The 18,537-nt window shown below is 43.9% G+C and overlaps 1 protein-coding gene and 1 long non-coding RNA gene across 3 annotated transcripts; one reads left to right on the top strand and one right to left on the bottom strand.

Annotated features, from left to right (window-relative positions):
• Nucleotides 1–10,189: 10,189 nt before the first annotated feature.
• Nucleotides 10,190–11,527, bottom strand: LOC134442673 (uncharacterized). Of its 2 annotated transcripts, XM_063192719.1 has the most exons (3): nt 11,019–11,527; nt 10,487–10,929; nt 10,190–10,354 (listed from the first exon to the last, which is right to left on the bottom strand). In XM_063192719.1, exons 1-3 carry the CDS (start codon nt 11,277–11,279, stop codon nt 10,303–10,305), a joined length of 756 nt encoding a protein of 251 aa, XP_063048789.1. In that variant the 5' UTR covers nt 11,280–11,527; the 3' UTR covers nt 10,190–10,302. The 2 variants fall into 2 exon arrangements, with proteins under 2 accessions (XP_063048789.1, XP_063048790.1); XM_063192720.1 differs by having other exon boundaries at nt 10,487–11,527.
• A 3,578-nt stretch (nt 11,528–15,105) lies between these two features.
• LOC134442671 (uncharacterized) lies at nt 15,106–17,551 on the top strand. The gene is made up of 2 exons (XR_010033430.1): nt 15,106–15,285; nt 17,217–17,551. It is a non-coding gene; the product is annotated as an uncharacterized LOC134442671 (long non-coding RNA).
• Nucleotides 17,552–18,537: the final 986 nt, after the last annotated feature.

The following is an 18,537-nucleotide window of genomic DNA, read 5'->3' on the forward strand; positions in this document are numbered from 1 at the left end:
GTCGGGTCTTTTGACCCGAAGCTCCAGCATTTGAGCCTACGAATGATGAAGCAAGTCTGTCCCCCAATCTGTCTGAATCCGAGTCCGTGACAGCTGAAAGTGGTGCTGAAGTTCCTGCAACAGATCCCAGTGAGTTCCATAGCCCTGGAAGTGAACAAGAGGATGCATCACCTCGGAGGACCAGTGGAGATGTGCTGGAACAGATGGAGGAAGAAGACACTGAAATTGCCCCTGACAGTGAGGTGCCACCGAGAAGATCTGCTCGAGAGCGAACAGTCCCTGAAAGACTTACATACCCCACTCGAGGGAACCCCCTACTCACTGTAATGCATTCCATTCTAGCTGGTTTAGACCAAGCTTTCTCCCAGACCCTCGTCGATGCCCCTTACATACAACACTTGACCCCTTTGCCCACTGATATAGTGTAGGATACACCTTCAGTGTAGTGTAGAACATGCAAGGATGCATGCAGATTAAGGAGGGGAGGATGTAACCCACTGAAATATTACGGTTACATTTATTATCCTATTTCCTATGTGTTTGTCTATGTAGCTGCAATTTCAATTCCCGTCCACTAGGTGGCAGTAGAAACACTGTTAGGAAGAGAGATACGTAGAGTAAGAGCACTGGTTTCTATGGAGACAGAGCGAGATACCAATGAAAAGAAACGATTGTACTGAAGAACAGTTGTGAGAGAAAGAAATTACAAGTTAAATTATTTACTTTATTTTTATGAAACAGTTGAAGAATTTTATTTTGTTTAAGTTGTAATGCCTTTGAGAAGCCAGATTCGTTTGAAAGAAGATCCAGACTGCACCGGTTATGTTTATTTCTTTCCTTTCCTCCGGTGAGTTTTATTTTCATGTCTTCCCGCGCTAGTCGCGATATCAGCTGACTTTGTTTTGATTCACGGTATTTGGTTACGAAATATGATCTGAGCCTAAGACACATCTTGTGAAGATGTGTTGTATTCAGATTGTTGTATTATTTCATTGTGTACACTTATTTTGAGTAACTGTGATGTATTTTGATTGTAAGCTAAAAAACCAACTGGAGTTGAACTGAACTGATGAACCAACTGCCTATGCTCGTGAATACTGTTTAGAATGTATATGATTGAGCTACTAAGCTAGCGACTGGGTTTCATTTTGTGCAGTTTATGGACTGAATGGACTATTACGTTTCAACTACTGCACTTTGAGTATTGAAGGATGAGTTTCTGAACTGACAAGAATGAATGAGGAAAGTGTTGACAGTGTTGTTATCCTGCTATGCAGGTTGGTTTTTTTAAGAGCTTGATTCCAACGAACTTTCGCCGAACTTCCCTGGGTGCACGCGCGGCCAGTAGTGACTGAGAAGAGGAGCGTCTGGCCATTCGTCTCCACTACAGCCGCGTTTCGTTCCGCATCCAGGCTCCAGAGATAAGGAGATTCATTGCACACACCCGCACGTGGGACACATAAAAACAGACTACCCGGGTAGATGGACACTTTTGGACTTGAGAGTTATTTATTTATTTATTTAATTTTATTTCATTTCTTTAATTCAGAGCTCTGAGGGTTTTTCTTTTTCTACTTTCTTATTTATTCTACTTTTCTATTTATTTTATCTTCCTCTTTGAAAAGGACGACACTAAGGACAATCTAAAGAGTATACAGAGACGAGTTCTCACTTGAGTGTTGTTTTTTACAGGAATAAATGCCGGCAATGTTTTCAAACTTTACCAACTGGTCATAGTTATATTATCCTTCTCCTTGAAAAGAACCTTTGACTAAGGGTGCTTGGTTAATTGCTATTTATCACTTATGCAGAGTACCCTTTCTTACATGATTTTATCCTGTGGATTGTATTCATTCATTTCCTAAATGTACCCTATATGTTTCATTCTGTTACAGTTTTACAACGTTATTAAGACTTAAAGAAGATTTCATTAAAACCCTCAACTGGAATCCTGCCTTGAGTTTTGATACTTGTTCACTATCTGTCAAGCATACAAGGAATAAATGCCAGGACAGAATAGTAAAATGATAACCACTCTGCAGGGATAAGCAGTTGAACCACAGTGAACAGCACAGCAGAAGCATAGCCTACAAGATGAGCAAACTGGGTCAAGAGGAACATCAGTCTCAGTTGGAGACAAGATCTCATGCCTCAGGTTCAACTTCATACAATTCCTCCAGATCTTCAACCAGGACATCGTCCAGCATAGCTGCAACAAGAGCCAGAGCCAAGGCAGAAGCAGCAAAAACGAAGGTATCCTTTGCAGAGAAGGAGGCAATAATGATAAGAGAAAGGGCTGAGAAGGAGGCAGCGATGATGAGAGAAAGGGCTGAAATAGATGCACGTCTTCATGTGTTACAGCAAGAAAAAGAAGCAGCTGCAGCGTCAACAGAGGCAGCTGTGTATGAAGAAGCAGCAGCAGAGCTCGAACAAAGACAAAGCAACGCTCTTGTTGAGCTACAGGATCTAACTCTTTATGATCCAGTGACACGCACAGAGGACTATATCGAAACGCAGCCATTCGATGCTCATCCACCACGCTCACCATTATCCCCTAGTCCACAGCAGTTAATTGCTCAGCATGCACCAGTGACCTTTCGACCCCCCAGCAACAAAGACCAAGATACACTGTACGAATCTTTTGATGAGGAAAATGGACTCAGAGCCACGATTACTGGTCGCCATGCTGCTCATTCTGCCCCAAAAACATTTTTGGCAAAACAGGAAAATTCACCTGTTCCTCCTGACATAAAATGGAAAGACACAGCAGCTAACCCCGCAGCATTTCATCCCAACCAGGGTGACAAGTACTCACCACAAAACCCACAAACCCATGTCTTGGCCCAGTATCTCATGAGAAGAGAGATGGTGAGCTCAGGACTCCTTGCCTTTGACGACAGCCCAGAGAATTACTGGGCTTGGAAGGCCTCCTTTATTGCAGCGACAAAGGAGCTAAACCTATCTGAGCAGGAAGAGCTCAACCTACTGGTCAAATGGTTGGGGCCCCAATCGTCAGCTCAGGCCATGAGGATTAGGGCGGTGCATGTAAATAATCCCAGGCAAGGTGTGTGGATGGTATGGGAGCGTTTGGAGGAAATTTACGGAAGCCCAGAGGTGATTGAAGATGCCCTAATGAAAAGACTGGATGCCTTTCCTGTCATCTCCAACAACGACACACACAAGCTGAGAGAGTTAGGTGACTTGTTGAAAGAGCTACAAGGTGCAAAGGCAGAGGGGTTCCTACCTGGACTCATGTATCTTGATACAGCTAGAGGGGTGAATCCCATCGTTGAAAAGCTTCCCTTCTCACTACGAGAACGGTGGATGACACAGGGATCCAGATACAAGGAGCGGTATCACGTGCCTTTCCCGCCATTCAGCTAGCCTGGTGAACCAGCGCCACCCGCTGGACGCCAAAATGTTTTGTCTACGGGTGGGTCTGGCCTCGCATAATGATTCAATGAAGCCAGAATGCCAGGAATCTGGCAAACCAATTACAACACAAAGATGTGTTTTGAATCAAAGAGGGCAGGGTTTTGAGGGAAGGTTGTTCTCATCAACAATCTTCGGATGTATTATGCATCGAGGCCAGACTAAATTAGACATCCACATTTAGTCTGGTTTATCAGGCTACCATTCAGCTACTTTGTTGAATTTGTATGTTCCCAGGCCAAGACTCGCAATGACCCCAGTTTTGCATTCAACCTTTCCTCTACCCCCAGTCAGGGATGGGCAGTATTGCTATTACATCTATTTGAAATACATTTTGAAATACAAAATACTATTTTGTATTTTTATTTCATATAAGTGAATTACATGTATTTGTATTTTGTATCAAAATACTTTCCTCCAGTATTTTGTGTATTTCACAAAACTACAAATACAAATACTTTGTTCTAAAGAATGTTATTACACAATATGAACACAAGATGGTGCTGTAGGTTAAAAAGGATATGAATGCCCCTAGCTGAATTGGAGGCACATGCTTGGATTTCTTAAGCCTTGACTGCACAGGAAGTTCAATTTGGTTCAAGGTGATTGGCTAATCATTTAATTCATTCCTCAATGAGGTGTTAATGTTTTCCCCATGTCATTCAAACTTGCTTTCAGTTTGCCATTGAGGGCCTTTGGTGTAGAATTGAGATATTACCTGTGCATATTGTTTTAAAACTAGCTGTATAAAGTGCGTTCCAATATGCAACCTTGCTTACTCCACTTCTGCTTGTGGCCTCGTACCAGGAAGTAATATGTCGGGATGACATCACTGACAACAGCATTATATTTCAATATCTCATAAAAGCTCAATTTTAAAGTCTTTGTCTCATTTGCAATTGGGATGGTAAATGAAAAACAGTCCCCTAAAAGTTGTTGTGGCTAGGCTGACAGCTGAGAAACCTAATTGTTTTCTCCACGGAGGATGGGCCAGGAGGCGGGGCGAGGCCACAAGCACAAGTGGAGGCAGTATAGTTGCAATACCTACTCTGGCCACCATCCTTTAGTGCACTTTTTTTTTAAAGCACTTATATCTCTAATTTGTCACAGAAATGATTGCTATTCTTATTTAAGTCAAGAGTGAAGGGTGACCAGTTGAGAGATGTTCTCATTTGCAGGCCTCATAAACCGGCCTCATCGCCAACGTTGGAATGCGAAGCTGTTTGAAAAATTAGTTATGATGACAGCCTACAGAATATCTCCCTTATATAGTATTATTCAACTTTTTAGTCTTGTGTTTTCCCCACTGGGATGATTAAGGCCATACATACTTACTTGGCCTACAGCAGGGCCTCTTTCTTTCTTGTTTGAGCTTTTGTTTGTTTTCTAATCATCATTTCATTTCTCAGAATTTAATTGTTTAATTGTCAAATTGGTAGTTTTTGTACACAATTGTTTTTGTTGTATTTGTTGTGTATTTTGTGTTGTTGAAAATACAAATATTGTATTTCAATATTAGATACTGTTACAGTTATGTATTTTGTATCTTATTTGTAACATTTTTTGCTGGGTATTTTGTATTTGTATTGAAAATACATGTAACTGTATCTTTGCCCATCCCTGCCCCCAGTCAACCTAAAGGTGAGAGAGACCAAAAGCACATCCACAAACCTGCAGTTATAGTTAAGAAGACTGACGTCGCAGCCGCAGGTGTAGCGTCTCAGGACAGCATGTCCTTGAAGACAGAACCGGATAAAGAATGTCCTTTACATCACAAACCGCACCCGCTAACAAAATGCCGTGGCTTCCGACTAAAGCACCTGGACGAGAGAAAAGCCTACCTAAAGGAGAACTCGATCTGCTTCAGATGTTGTGCAAGCACCAAGCACATCGCCAAAGACTGCGAGACCACACTAAAATGCACAGAGTGTGACAGCCACATGCACATCTCAGCGATGCATCCTGGTCCAGCGCCATGGCCACCTCGTGAACAGGCTGAACACTCACCGGGGAATGACCAGAGCGGGGAGCATGGTGGGGAGCAAAGCGGGGATAGTGCAGTTGCAGCCCCCCCTGTTGTCAGTTCCAAATGCACAGAGATATGTGGCGACGCGCCCCAGCCTAGATCCTCTTCCAAGATCTGCCTGGTCAAAGTTTCACATGCTGATGATCCAAGCATTTCTCACAAAGTATACGCGGTACTCGATGACCAAAGCAATCGATCCTTAGTGAAATCAGAGTTCTTCAGTCTGTTGGGCATTAACAGCAAAGCATCCCCTTACACGCTAAAAACATGCTCGGGCAGAGTGGAGACTGCTGGACGGAAAGCGACTAACATCATCATGGAATCTCTCGATGGGAAGACCAAGGTCACATTGCCCACGTTGCTGGAGTGTGAATACCTACCTGGCGACCGGTCAGAGATCCCAACACCTGAGTGCGCCCAATACTTCCCTCACCTCAGACCAGTGGCTGACAAGATCTCTCCACTTGACAACACGGCACCCATTCTTCTGCTACTACGTCGAGATATCTTGAGCGTGCACAAGGTACGCGAGCTGTGTAATGGGCCACACAACTTGCCTTATGCTCAGTGCCTTGATCTTGGCTGGGTTATAGTAGGGGAGTTGTGTCTGGGTGGCGCTCATAAGAATGAGGAAGTCAGTGCTTACAAGACTCATGTCCTTCATAATGCACACCCTTCCTTCCTGAAGCCATGCACTAACGTCATCCACGGCAGGGTGAAGGCACACAAGCGCTGTAGCACGTCGTCTGGGAGGAGCAGCTCCAGTTCCAGCAACACGCAGCCAGCTCCTGCCCCTGCTCCACGCAGTCCCCAGCCAGCTCGGGCTCCACGGGGTCACCAGCCATCCTCTGCTCCAGCGCCCTGGTGTCTCCAGCCTGCTCCAGCTCCACGGGGTCACCAGCCAGCTCCTGCTCCTGCGCCAAGGTGTCTCCCTCCAGCTCCAGCTCCACGGGGTCACCAGCCATCCTCTGCTCCTGCGCCCTGGTGTCTCCAGCCTGCTCCAGCTCCACGGGGTCACCAGCCAGCTCCTGTTCCTGTGGCAAGGTGTCTCCAGGCTGTTCCAGCTCCACGGGGTCACCAGCCATCCTCTGCTCCTGCGCCCTGGTGTCTCCAGCCTGCTTCAGCTCCACGGGGTCACCAGCCAGCTCCTTTGCCTGTGGCAAGGTGTCTCCAGGCTGTTCCAGCTCCACGGGGTCACCAGCCATCCTCTGCTCCTGCGCCCTGGTGTCTCCAGCCTGCTCCAGCTCCACGGGGTCACCAGCCAGCTCCTGCTCCTGCGCCAAGGTGTCTCCAGACTGCTCCAGCTCCACGGGGTCACCAGCCATCCTCTGCTCCTGCGCCCTGGTGTCTCCAGCCTGCTCCAGCTCCAGGGGGTCACCAGCTAGCTCCTGCTCCTGAGCCGTGGTGTCTCCCTCCTGCTCCACGGGGTCATCAGCCATCTTCTGCTACTGTGCCGCGGTGTCTCCAGCCTGCTCCAGCTCCACGGGGTCACCGGCCAGCTCCTGCTCCTGCTGCTCCTCCTGCTCCTGCTGGTGTCATCGGCCGGCTTGTCCTCCAGCTCCTGCGCCGCACTGTCACCGGCCGGCTCCTGTTGCTGCTCCGCGGGGTGCCTGGTCGCACTTCGGCGGTGTGGGAGGTGGACCTCAGAGAAACCCAGCCTTCAGGAAAGTGACTTTGTTTTGATAAAGGACAGGCAAGCAAAGCTTGTAAGGCCAGAATTAAGACTCTAAGCCAATAGCTAATTAAGGAGCACATTACACCCATTTACTAATGCCATTTAAAAAAGAGTTAATAGTGGTATACAAGTAATGTATACCAAGCGGGGAGTGTGCTGACCTGTCAGTTATTGGGTGGGTTAATGTTCCCCCTTGTGTTAATGTTCGGTACTGCATCCAGCATTTCATATTTCCTGTTGTTTACAAAACGTACTTCCTGTTCAACCTACCTGCTGCTATGCAAATGCTTACCTCGCTTGATTCAACTGTTTCAATCCAAAGACTGGAACTATCAGTAAGTTTCTCCTACAAACCTTTGTAATATGTTTTAAATGTTATTGTAACATTGAAAGTAATGGTAAAAATGCTACATTTCGTTTCTACTGAAATCGCTATTTAAAAGGTGTGAATTGTGCTAATCGCCGATCATTAGCAATGGTGCTTAGCTAAATTGTCCAGCCTCTTGACCTTTTGTTAAGCCTTGTTTGCCGTGTTTTATACATTGTATTTCACATGTAAACTTTCTTACTATATTTTTACTTACTTACCTGTTGAATTATCTGTGTTTTAGTCTTCTAGAACAGCATGTTAAAGTTCGCCTGATTAGATGATTTAACTTGGGCTTCCCTATCTTTATCATAGCCTTGTGAAATTCAGTGCCTACTTTCCTCCTGACCTGACCTATAAAAGAAAATACTTACCTAAATTAGTACCTGTAAAAAGAAAAACTGATTTTATCCTGTGGATTGTATTCATTCATTTCCTAAATGTACACTATATGTTTCATTCTGTTACAGTTTTACAACGTTATTAAGACTTAAAGAAGATTTCATTAAAACCCTCAACTGGAATCCTGCCTTGAGTTTTGATACTTGTTCACTATCTGTCAAGCATACAAGGAATAAATGCCAGGACAGAATATTGACCGTAACACAACCAGAGGGTTAAGTAACTTCCCTGTTCCCTCACTGGACCACCTTGACCTTCTCCCCCACCCCCATCCCCACACCCCATCATGATCCCCTTTCCCCAACCCTCAACCCCTATGAGACTCTGCCTGCAATGCAGCTGGATACTGATCTTTCTAAATAGATAAAATTTGGGTTTAAACCATATAAAGAACCATACAAAGAACATTGAGCATAGCGCCCCGTTGTGGATTGAGAGAAACAATGTCTGAATGACAGATCACACACACGTTCCACTGGTAACTGATGTGAGCAGATAGCAATCTAAAAATTGTAATATATTTTATGGGCTTTGATAGGACAGTGGAGGTGAGTGAGAGAGATGGGGAGGATCCAGAGAGTAGGCCTATATGGAATACAATCAATGGGAGGATCAGGAAATATTTTCTGGCAGGAATCGAACACGGGTCTCCAGCGTTTAACAGTCAATGCATTAACTGCTTGAGCCAGGACTGAGTTTTGACACCTCATTACTTACTGAGTAGGCTACAGTATGGGAGGTGAGGCATCTATTATAAATGTATAGGGTAATGCAAGAATGATAAAAAAGAAACATGATGATCACACAGATAGAACTTTCTTGAATTATTAGATAGATGTTTGACAGAACATTTGACTATGTAGCCTACTACTATGTGACTATGTACACCCTTTCCCCAAGTCGTTCTGCCTTCTTTTTGAATCAATAGTTCTTTTTGCACAAATGGTGTACCCTCGGTTAGATTTTAAAAGTGGTTGGAACGATTAGACCTATTTTTTTTTTATTTGTGATTGGCAATGCAGATCCATCACATGGTGGTAGGGTCAAACAACCTGATTGGGCCATATAGGCCTACTCTCATGTGAAATATAGGCCAGAACATTCAATTAGCCTACTTCATGAGAAATTATGACCCTATTGAATTCAATGGACTGTATTTGCCCAGGTCTTTCTTCATGAAGTGTCATAAAATGAACTGTAGGGATAAGTTATCATAATAACTTAGATTGCATTTCCTCACAGAAAATGCTGGTGTATTCTTGCTCATTATGCATTCCTTGCCCTTCATTCGCCCTGCATAGCCTACACAACATGGTCTAGGTAAGGTAATTTGCTGTTTGTTCCATTAGGTTTATATGGATTCTGTTGTAATGGTAGGCTTTGTGACAATGACTGAAGTGCCATCCAAAAATGGTCTGGCCCATCCAAAACAGAAATTCTGGAGCCGTGGCTGTCAGGTGCTCCCCATCCAAAAAAATGTCCTAGGGCCCCGACAGCCCCTTTGCCTAGGGCCCCCAAAATCCTAGAAACGGGCCTGCAGGGAGGTGACTTGACACTCAGATGATAAATCTTTGTATTTATACAGCACAGAGAGAGTCGAATTCAACACTACTAAGTTGGTCCTACTCTGGACAGAGTCTGGAGGAGATGTTGAATCAACACTGCTAAATGTACTGAAGACATCTGTGAGCCTTAACAGATGTGTTTATGTTCTGGGAAATCCAGAATGAAGTGGCATGTGACCCTGCCATTTGTTTTTCTTCTCTCATCATTGGCCATCAGTACACAGTAAAACTACCGCAGTTAATAGCTTTGAAATTAACACAGTTTATTGAAAAAAGGAAACCATTCTGTCGATTTTGTTTAGAAGAAGAGACAACAGAACACTTACTTTCGTACTGCTCTCCAACTGCTATATTCTGGCTTGAAGTAGATTTAGATCTCCCTACTATACTCCTGGGCAACTTGGCAAGTGATTATATTATTCTTTTGTTGGGCAAAGTGTTCATATATAGAATGATGGATAATAGAGAAATTGAAAATAAGAGCTTTTAAAAATTACATCAATAGAATGTGTAACTGCTAATGAGACAGGAATGGTGAGCTATGCAAATAGATAGAATTAAAAGATGGCGAGGCGAGGCATGGCCTTAGGGTCTTTTTGTTGTTGTTTTTTTATTTTCGTTCTTAGTATCTCTTATTTAATGTAATACTTCTTTGGTTCATTTTGCTTCTTGTGATGCATGAAACATTGGGTCCAGGCAAAAAAGACCCAGAGACAGGAGTGTGAACTATGATTTAGGCTGTTTATTTAAACAGAATAATCCAATGAGGGATTCTTCGGCGCTGGTCCCAGTCATCAGTCCGGGGTCTTGCATCAGTGGATCTGCGCAGGTCTCTTCAGAATGGTCCAGCCTTCCTCTGGCATCCGCGTGTATCAGGAACCGCAATTCTGCAACACAAAGCAACAAGGCAGTTAGACATTGTTGTTTGAAAATTGGTTATTGTGATTTAATGACATACTACACATCAAAATATAAAATTAAATAAAATGATTGTTGATTGAGGTCAGCAATCTACTTACTTTGTTTGGAGCTCTGCGAGTTGGAGCTCTGCGAGTTGTCCATTTTCCTTTGTAGGACAGCTAGCCCCACGGCAGATGGAGACATGCCAACCTGGTGGTGGGAAAGAGTGCTGCATAAACCAAGAACAAGACAAGTACAACATTGTTTTTAATTCAAATCTGCTAAGTTGAACACATTGGAGCTTCATCAGAAGATCTGCATTCACATAGGCTGTAGGCCTATAGATGCACTTCTGCGCTCGCAAGGCAGATCTTTGGTGCAGGAGATGAGATGTCCACCAGGGGGAGGCACAGTCCTCACCACTGAGAGACGTATGCCCATTGTAGGACAGCGCCGCCACTGAGAGACGTACCACTGCCCACTGTAGGACAGCGCCGCCACTGCTGAGAGACGTACCACTGCCCATTGTAGGACAGCGCCGCCACTGCTGAGAGACGTACCACTGCCCATTGTAGGACAGCGCCGCCACTGCTGAGAGGTGTGCCACTGCCCATTGTAGGACAGCGCCGCCACTGTGAGGTGTACCACTGCCCATTGTAGGACAGCGCCGCCACTGAGAGGTGTACCACTGCCCATTGTAGGACAGCGCCGCCACTGCTGAGAGGTGTGCCACTGCCCATTGTAGGACAGCGCCGCCACTGTGAGGTGTACCACTGCCCATTGTAGGACAGCGCCGCCACTGAGAGGTTTACCACTGCCCATTGTAGGACAGCGCCGCCACTGCTGAGAGACGTAGCCTACCACTGCCCATTGTAGGACAGCGCCGCCACTGAGAGGTTTACCACTGCCCATTGTAGGACAGTGCCGTCCATAATTTCACCTCAAACGGCGGAGTAATTCACACATGAATTCCCACCATCGGTCATCGGCCATCCTGTTGAGATAAATCGCCCATTTCCTCACGCTGGGCGAATTCGTTATCCATCCGTCTCGGATATCCAAGGAAGTTGGAAGACCTTACCTTACCTTACCTTACCTTACCTTACCTTACCTTACCTTACCTTACCTTACCTTACCGGACCCATCATGGGTCTGATGCACTGATCAACGAACGCGGCCTATTTATAGGGAGCGACAGCACATGGGTGACGTCATCGGGGTGACGTCATAGTGTAACGGAAAGTTTTGCTGGCATCTCAAAGTTTTGGGCCACTCTTGCTCTGGCTGTCTGTAGTGGCCACCACGTAATCCCAGACGTAGCAGACGCATTTCTCTGGCCGTCTATCGCACCCGGTGTGCTGATTTTTCTTTCTTCTTTTTCAAGATTTGCCTAGGGAATGTCTGCACCCTTGACACAAAGACGCTTGCACGACGACGCCCCGTTGTTTCATCAGACTGCAATCTGAACTCCAACACAATTATTTTGAATGAAATTATATCAGGATAACCCAGTTGAGATGGGGCATGTCGTTTTCAAGATATGCCAGAGCCAGGTCGCCATTTATCACCACTTCCTGGAACAACTACACATTTTACGCACAGGCAAATACGCACAGCAGGGAAGCACACCGCGTCAAGTAACTGCACGTGTTATTCTCTTAGCAGGTTTCAGGCATATTGTTCGACCAGAGCACAATATCTCTCGAACCACTGAGAGTGGACGAGTAGGCCTAATGATATTCTCAGAGCAGATATTCTCTGCTTTATCTGTCGCTCATCGTTGATAACAGTTACAGAAATGATACGAGCATTGGAGATAGTCTCGTCAATTAAACTGGATGATATGAGAAAAGGGCATTATTGACCTATGCTTAACATCTCCGAGCCATATGCTAACCACGATTCACGGAATCCTGTTTTTAATATTTTCTTTTTTCTGCGTTTTGGTGCAAACACGTCATCAAAATAGTGTTCGCTTTTTAATACAGAGGGGATGAGAATGGGTGGAGACTGAGAGGTGAGAATGAATATATCTGATTAATTTCTTACATGACGAGGGCGACGCGTGGAGGGAGTCGCTGTCCATTTCTGGGCAGAGAGTGGACACAGAAGTGGGTGTTTTGGAATGTTTTGAGAACGTTGTAGTGACACCGACCCATAGGTATTTTTTTACGCCTAATCAACAGTGGCCCGCTGTGCGCTCTTCCGTGCGCAATTGTGGATAGGTAATCAATCCAGTGTGGGTAAAGGTACGGGAAATGTCGTGCTGTGCTCGTAACTTGTCCCGTTACTTTTGCCGACCTTGTGAATATTCCAGTGGAAATTTACAAGCAGGATGACGTCTTGCGCCTGTCTTGTGACGTCACCGCACTGACATTATAAATCAGGGGGGCGGACTCAAAAGCATCAGTCTGAAAAATGGCGCGCAGAGCACGTAGAGCAGCTTCTCGCCCTGTCCGTAGGAGGCGAAGACAGAGGAAGGCAAGGATGGGCAGGAAGAGGTGTTGTTAAGTAACTTCCCTGTTCCCTCACCCCATCATGATCCCCTTTCCCGACCCCAACCCTCAACCCCTATGAGAGACTCCGCCTGTAATGCAGGTGGTTATTGATCTTTCTAAATAAATAAAATTGGGTGTAAAACTTATCCACTGTGGTTGAATTTTGCTTTCAGTTTTCCCAAATGCGTTCTACAAAGAATATTGAGCATAGCGCCCCTCTGTGGATTGAGAGAAACAATGTCGGAATGACAAATCACATACAAATCTTTGCGCCCCAATTCAATCACGAAGCTGATGAGTAGGCCTAAGTAGTAGCTGATGAGCAAATAGGAATTTAGAAATTGTAATGATATATTTTAGGGGTTTTATTTGATAGGACAGTGTGAGATGGTGACTGTATGCGAGTGAGAGAGAGGTGGGGAGGATCCAGAGAGTAAGTAGAGTACAATCAAAGGGAGGATCAGGGAATATTCTCTTTCGTGAATCGAACACGGGTCTCCAGCGTCGGCCAATGCCCTAACTGCTTGAGCCAGGACTGAATTTTGACACCTCACTATTTACTGAGTATATGTGGGAAGGTGAGGCACCTATTATAAATGTGTAGGATAATGATAGAATGATAATGATAAGAATACTGACCTCCATACTGTGATATTGGATAAGAACATGATGACCATGATTAACCTAAAGCTATAGTTATTAACGCGTGTGCCTACAACGAAAAACTGATGTTAGTGTTTTTTTTAACACAATAGAATTGAAACAAAAGTCACAGGAAATTAACCTTTTATCTTTATCAATGAAAAAAGTAATCACTTAATAGTGTGACAGCCTGTCTATGTTATGGGAAGTCTTTTAGAAAGTATTTTGGAGGCTCTAGCTCCCACACGGATTACCATAGCTTAGAAAAATAGAAAAAACAATTGTAGTAGGACCTTTTAGTCTTTACACTTTCAATCGGCCGTTCTGATTTTGATGTCAGCCCCATAATGAAGTGTGAGGAAAAACATTAGACTTCTCAAATTGTTCATGTTTGAGTGTCAGATATGACGACTGTGACAACCAGTGACAGCCAACCCCACTCTCCCGACAGCAGAATGCACAATCGCGACTCTTGGGGACACTTTTTCATCCGAGACAAAAGGGCAGGGCCCGTATGCAGTGTTGGGAAAGTGCTTAAATGCGTGTGCGCGTGTTTGGCATGGCGCTGGCCGTGGTACTGAATCGACAGAAGTGGATATCTAGTGGATGATGTCGGCTTTCATTTGGTAGCCAAGTGCATCACATACAATGTGGTTGGCATTTGTGAATTTGGCCGCAGAGAAATAGGTAGTCTGTAGCGCGCTCCTCGTGTTTTAACATGCTGCATGATATAGGCTAGGCCTGGGTAAGCTATTCAAAGGCGACTCTGGGTCCGCTCAGCTGGTTCCCACAGCGAAGCATCAGATGAATGAACAGACCTCCGCCAAGGAAGCGGTTTGATAGAACATTTGACCATGTACTTTGTATCAAATGTTTGACAGAACATTTGACTATGTAACCTACTACTATGTGACTATGTACACCCTTGCCCCCAAGTCTTTCTGCCTTCTTTTTGTGGAGTTAGACACTGAATTGTCAAAATTCGCCCTATCTCACAATGGAGAAGAATCTTGAAACAAATCCTGCATCCTGATCACTTGCTTCTTGTCATCTCCAAAAACGCCACAAATTTACATCTAAATCCGTTCATAACTTTTTGAGTTATCAGACAGACAGACAGACAGACAAGCATACAGACAGACAAAGAGACATCAAACAAACGCGACCAGCAGTTTTACTGCTACTTTGGCACGTTCATGGGCTGTAGGCTAACCTATTGATTTCAGTTCTTCAATAATATATACTTTTACATATAAGTAGGAATGTATGAATTCAGGTGAATTGGGTCACTTTTTAGCATATAAGTGAATGGCCCAAACTGACCCAATTTACTTGAATTCACCATAAAGTTTTACATGGACGCCTATTGCATGCTTTGTGTTTGTAGGTGAGCAACAAAATCACAACTCAAGAGACAGAAGCTTCAGTTAAATTCTCAACATTTTATTGAGATTTTAAGGCAACACACACACCTGGGGAAACTTACATGATAGTTTAGCGTCTCCTCCTGCCGGCCCTCCTCTTGCGCATACGCCTGGGGCGGCGCCTCTTAACAGCCTTGGAGGAAGGAGAACGTCTGCGGCGTGCCATTGCTAATGATACTCTGACAGGCGCGTCGGGGGCTTTTATACTCACAGGACAGTGACGTCATCACACCCTATCCAGTTTTGGTCATGGTTTCAACAAAACTGTTGACTTTGGCATTGTGACATTTTTTGGGGTAGGCGTCACAATGATCGATGGGACAACACATGGGAATCACTTTAATCCAGTAAAGGGTGCGTACATAGAGGTAGAACCATAGAATGTATAATATAATATAATATAATATAATATAATATAATATAATATAATATAATATAATAAAATAAAATATGATATCTATGGGTAGAACATGGGCTAACACTAGAGTTGCCACGGCAAAATCACGACAGCACTGGGAAACGGCACATGCACCCTCCCATCTTGTGTAGGTAGTGTAGTCTCCGTCAGTCAATGCAAATCAATGGAAAACACTCCCACCTCTGTCAAAAAAATTACTAAAACTGTGTGAATATGAAGTAACACATTAATCAAAGACCAGATTTGAAATGCCAGGCTAACTTAAATCATATGAGTCGATAAAATGCATTTACAGATCAAATAATAATAATTATGTAGATATTTAGCAACACACTTCAACTACTGTCCTCCTTGTATAATGTGTTGATGGACATTTCCACATTATTATGCCATTTTTGACAGAGGTGAGCCTCCTTCTTCATTCATTTCCATTTCTCTACCTGGCCTCGGTCCTTCTCAGGTCTACCTGGCGCTGACCTTCGTCCTGAATCGACAAAAGTGAAGCTGTAGCCAAGTATAGTGGGTGATGTGGGTTTTCATTTGGGGCTTTCTTTCTCAGCGACCAAAATCAGATGTGATTTTGGCCTCCTGAGAAAGAAGCCTCCTGTAGCGCGTTCCTCAGTTTTTACATGATGCATTAAGATTTGGACAATCAGAATTGAATTGAATTGAATTGAATTGAAAGAAACACTATAAGCTATTCAAAGCTGACTCTAGGTCAGTTGGGGCCCAAAGCGAACATTCAAAGGAATGAACAGAACATGAAACAAAATCGCTAGTGTAGTAATGTGTGAGCTAGGCCCTGGCTTGCGTCCCTCAAGCGGCTGCCTGCTATCCCGGTGTCAAAACGCACGTTTACCTAGGCTATATTTTGTGATGAAGAGGGGGGCTACACTTTGAACGCTGGTGTTCAACTTCATTCTCTTTCAAAGTTGTTGTTTTTTTCTCTCCAGAAACTAGAAGCCGTAATCGTCATTCTGGTTGTCATAAAGCACAAGTTAGCCTACACGTAGCACTCCAACCGGACTATTTACATGTAATTTAACCCAGGTCACGTAGGCTAGGTTAATTTCTGTCACAGCAACCAATTGCTGCTGCATGTGCTGCAGACAATATTCTTCAACATTTTAGTGGTAGGCCCACATGTAGGGCGTAGGCTATGCTATGTTTGACATATGATCATGAAATCAGAGACACACCTGAAATCGGAGACACAGTTCAGCAAACAAGTCACAGAGCAATTTCACCGTGTGTTGGCAGTGTTAAGAAGCTCGTGGCATAGTGGTCATTATAATGAGGTTCTGGCCCATTATTCAAAGGTAGTGGCACGAACGCGCGCCCGTGGCCAGAATATCAGAAGTTTCGTCTGTAGGCCTACTGTCGTCAGCTGTCGCCTAATTTCCACAAATAAACAATCTGCAAGAAAGTAGCATTACACATGGAAATTGAGCTAGCCTCTTCCACATAATTTGTGTCCTAAATAAATCAAGCCACGGGGAAAACATAGCCTACCTGATAGTCTGATATAGTAAAGCTCAAATACCGGAGAGGAATAGGCCAATTAACTGTCACATATCATTGGGTATAGGCCTAATAGTGCAAAAAGGTTAATGTCTATTGTCGTTATCATAGTTTTTTTTTAATTTTATGTAGGCCTATTTTGTTTGAGTTTTCCCGTTTTCCCGTTGTTTGAGTCTGCATGCTTTGTCCTTGTCTGGGACTACAGATTAAGTTGCAATTGTGGTCATTTTTTAATACCTTCATACATCATTCCCAATGAAATATAGGCTACAAGCCTATTTTCCTCGCGAAAACTACCGGTAGACTATCTATAATTTGAATTTTCTCGATTGTTCACACTTCACAGTCACCTGTGTCGGCTATGGCTGATGCGCAGTGAAACGCCGAGACCAAGACAATGACGTCACAATGCCAAAGTCAACAGTTTTTGAAAACCAGACCAAAAATCTTCAGGCTGCGATGACGTCACCGCCCTGCGAGTATAAAAGGTCTCGCCGCACCTGTCAGAGTATCATTAGCAATAATGGCACGCCGCAGACGTTCTCCTTCTTCCAAGGCCGCCAAGAGGCGCAACAGGCGCACAAAGAAGAGAGCAGGCAGGAGGAGGAGACGCTAAACTATCAGGTATAGTTCCCTCGGTGTGTCTGAAAATCTCAATAAAATGTTGAGAATTTAACACAAGTTTCTGTCTCTTGAATTGTTGGTTGTCACTTAGAATTGTACAAACAAACACGCACACAAAAATTAAAACAATAGATTAAAAAGGATGGCAAAATGTCCACTGACATTAACTAAATGAAGAACAATAGCCCAGGCTCATTGATATAATAATCAGACCATTTGTTACTGACAACAGTGATGGACACTCTTGAAGTGCCCTAAACCCAAAGCTGTGAATCATCTTAGACCAGATTCCCTTCTTTGCTTCACTTTTAATGAAGGACGATTGTGCAGATCCCATCTTAAGCCTTTGTCCCAGGTCAGGTGCAAGGTTCAGGGACAAAGGCTGATAAAAGTTTTAGGGAGCTGATTACACATGTGGATATTTTTTAAATGCAAGTGCTTTGTCACCAGTCTACACGTAAACACAACATGTGGATAAAAATAAAAAACTCCATTTTGACAGATGTGTTTCAACCCCCACATGGGATATTTTTAAAAACAAAGTTTTGAAATGCTGCCTAAAACTGACATGTAGGCTAAACAAGAGGCGAAAAGCAATGCGTTTTCCCAAAAAATCATCCTCAAACGTGTAAACAGGTTCTTAGAGTGAGGAATCTGCACACTTAAAATTGAACGGTCATGTTACCATCTTGAGACCCCCACAGCCCATGCTACTCTTCTGTCCATTGACTTTTCCTCCCCTTCTAACACAATAACTTACAGCCTTATCTGCTTGGCGTTTAAGCATGACTTTACTATTGCTGTTTGGATTTTACATTTTATAACTTAGATGAAATAGTGTGTTATAGTCAATGGTGTTCTCTAGTATGAAATAAATAAATAAATACATGTTCTTTCACTGCATTCCCTGAGGGATGTTTGTGTTTACTTCTTCTATGCATCATGTACACAAGCAGTTGCAGAAGTCAATAGTATGTCAATAAACAAAGTATTAAAGGATAACTTCTGCCAATTTCAATATGCTGTTGTATTGCTCACCCTAC

Source organism: Engraulis encrasicolus, unplaced genomic scaffold (genome assembly GCF_034702125.1).
Source record: "Engraulis encrasicolus isolate BLACKSEA-1 unplaced genomic scaffold, IST_EnEncr_1.0 scaffold_203_np1212, whole genome shotgun sequence".
Classification (NCBI taxonomy): domain Eukaryota; kingdom Metazoa; phylum Chordata; class Actinopteri; order Clupeiformes; family Engraulidae; genus Engraulis; species Engraulis encrasicolus.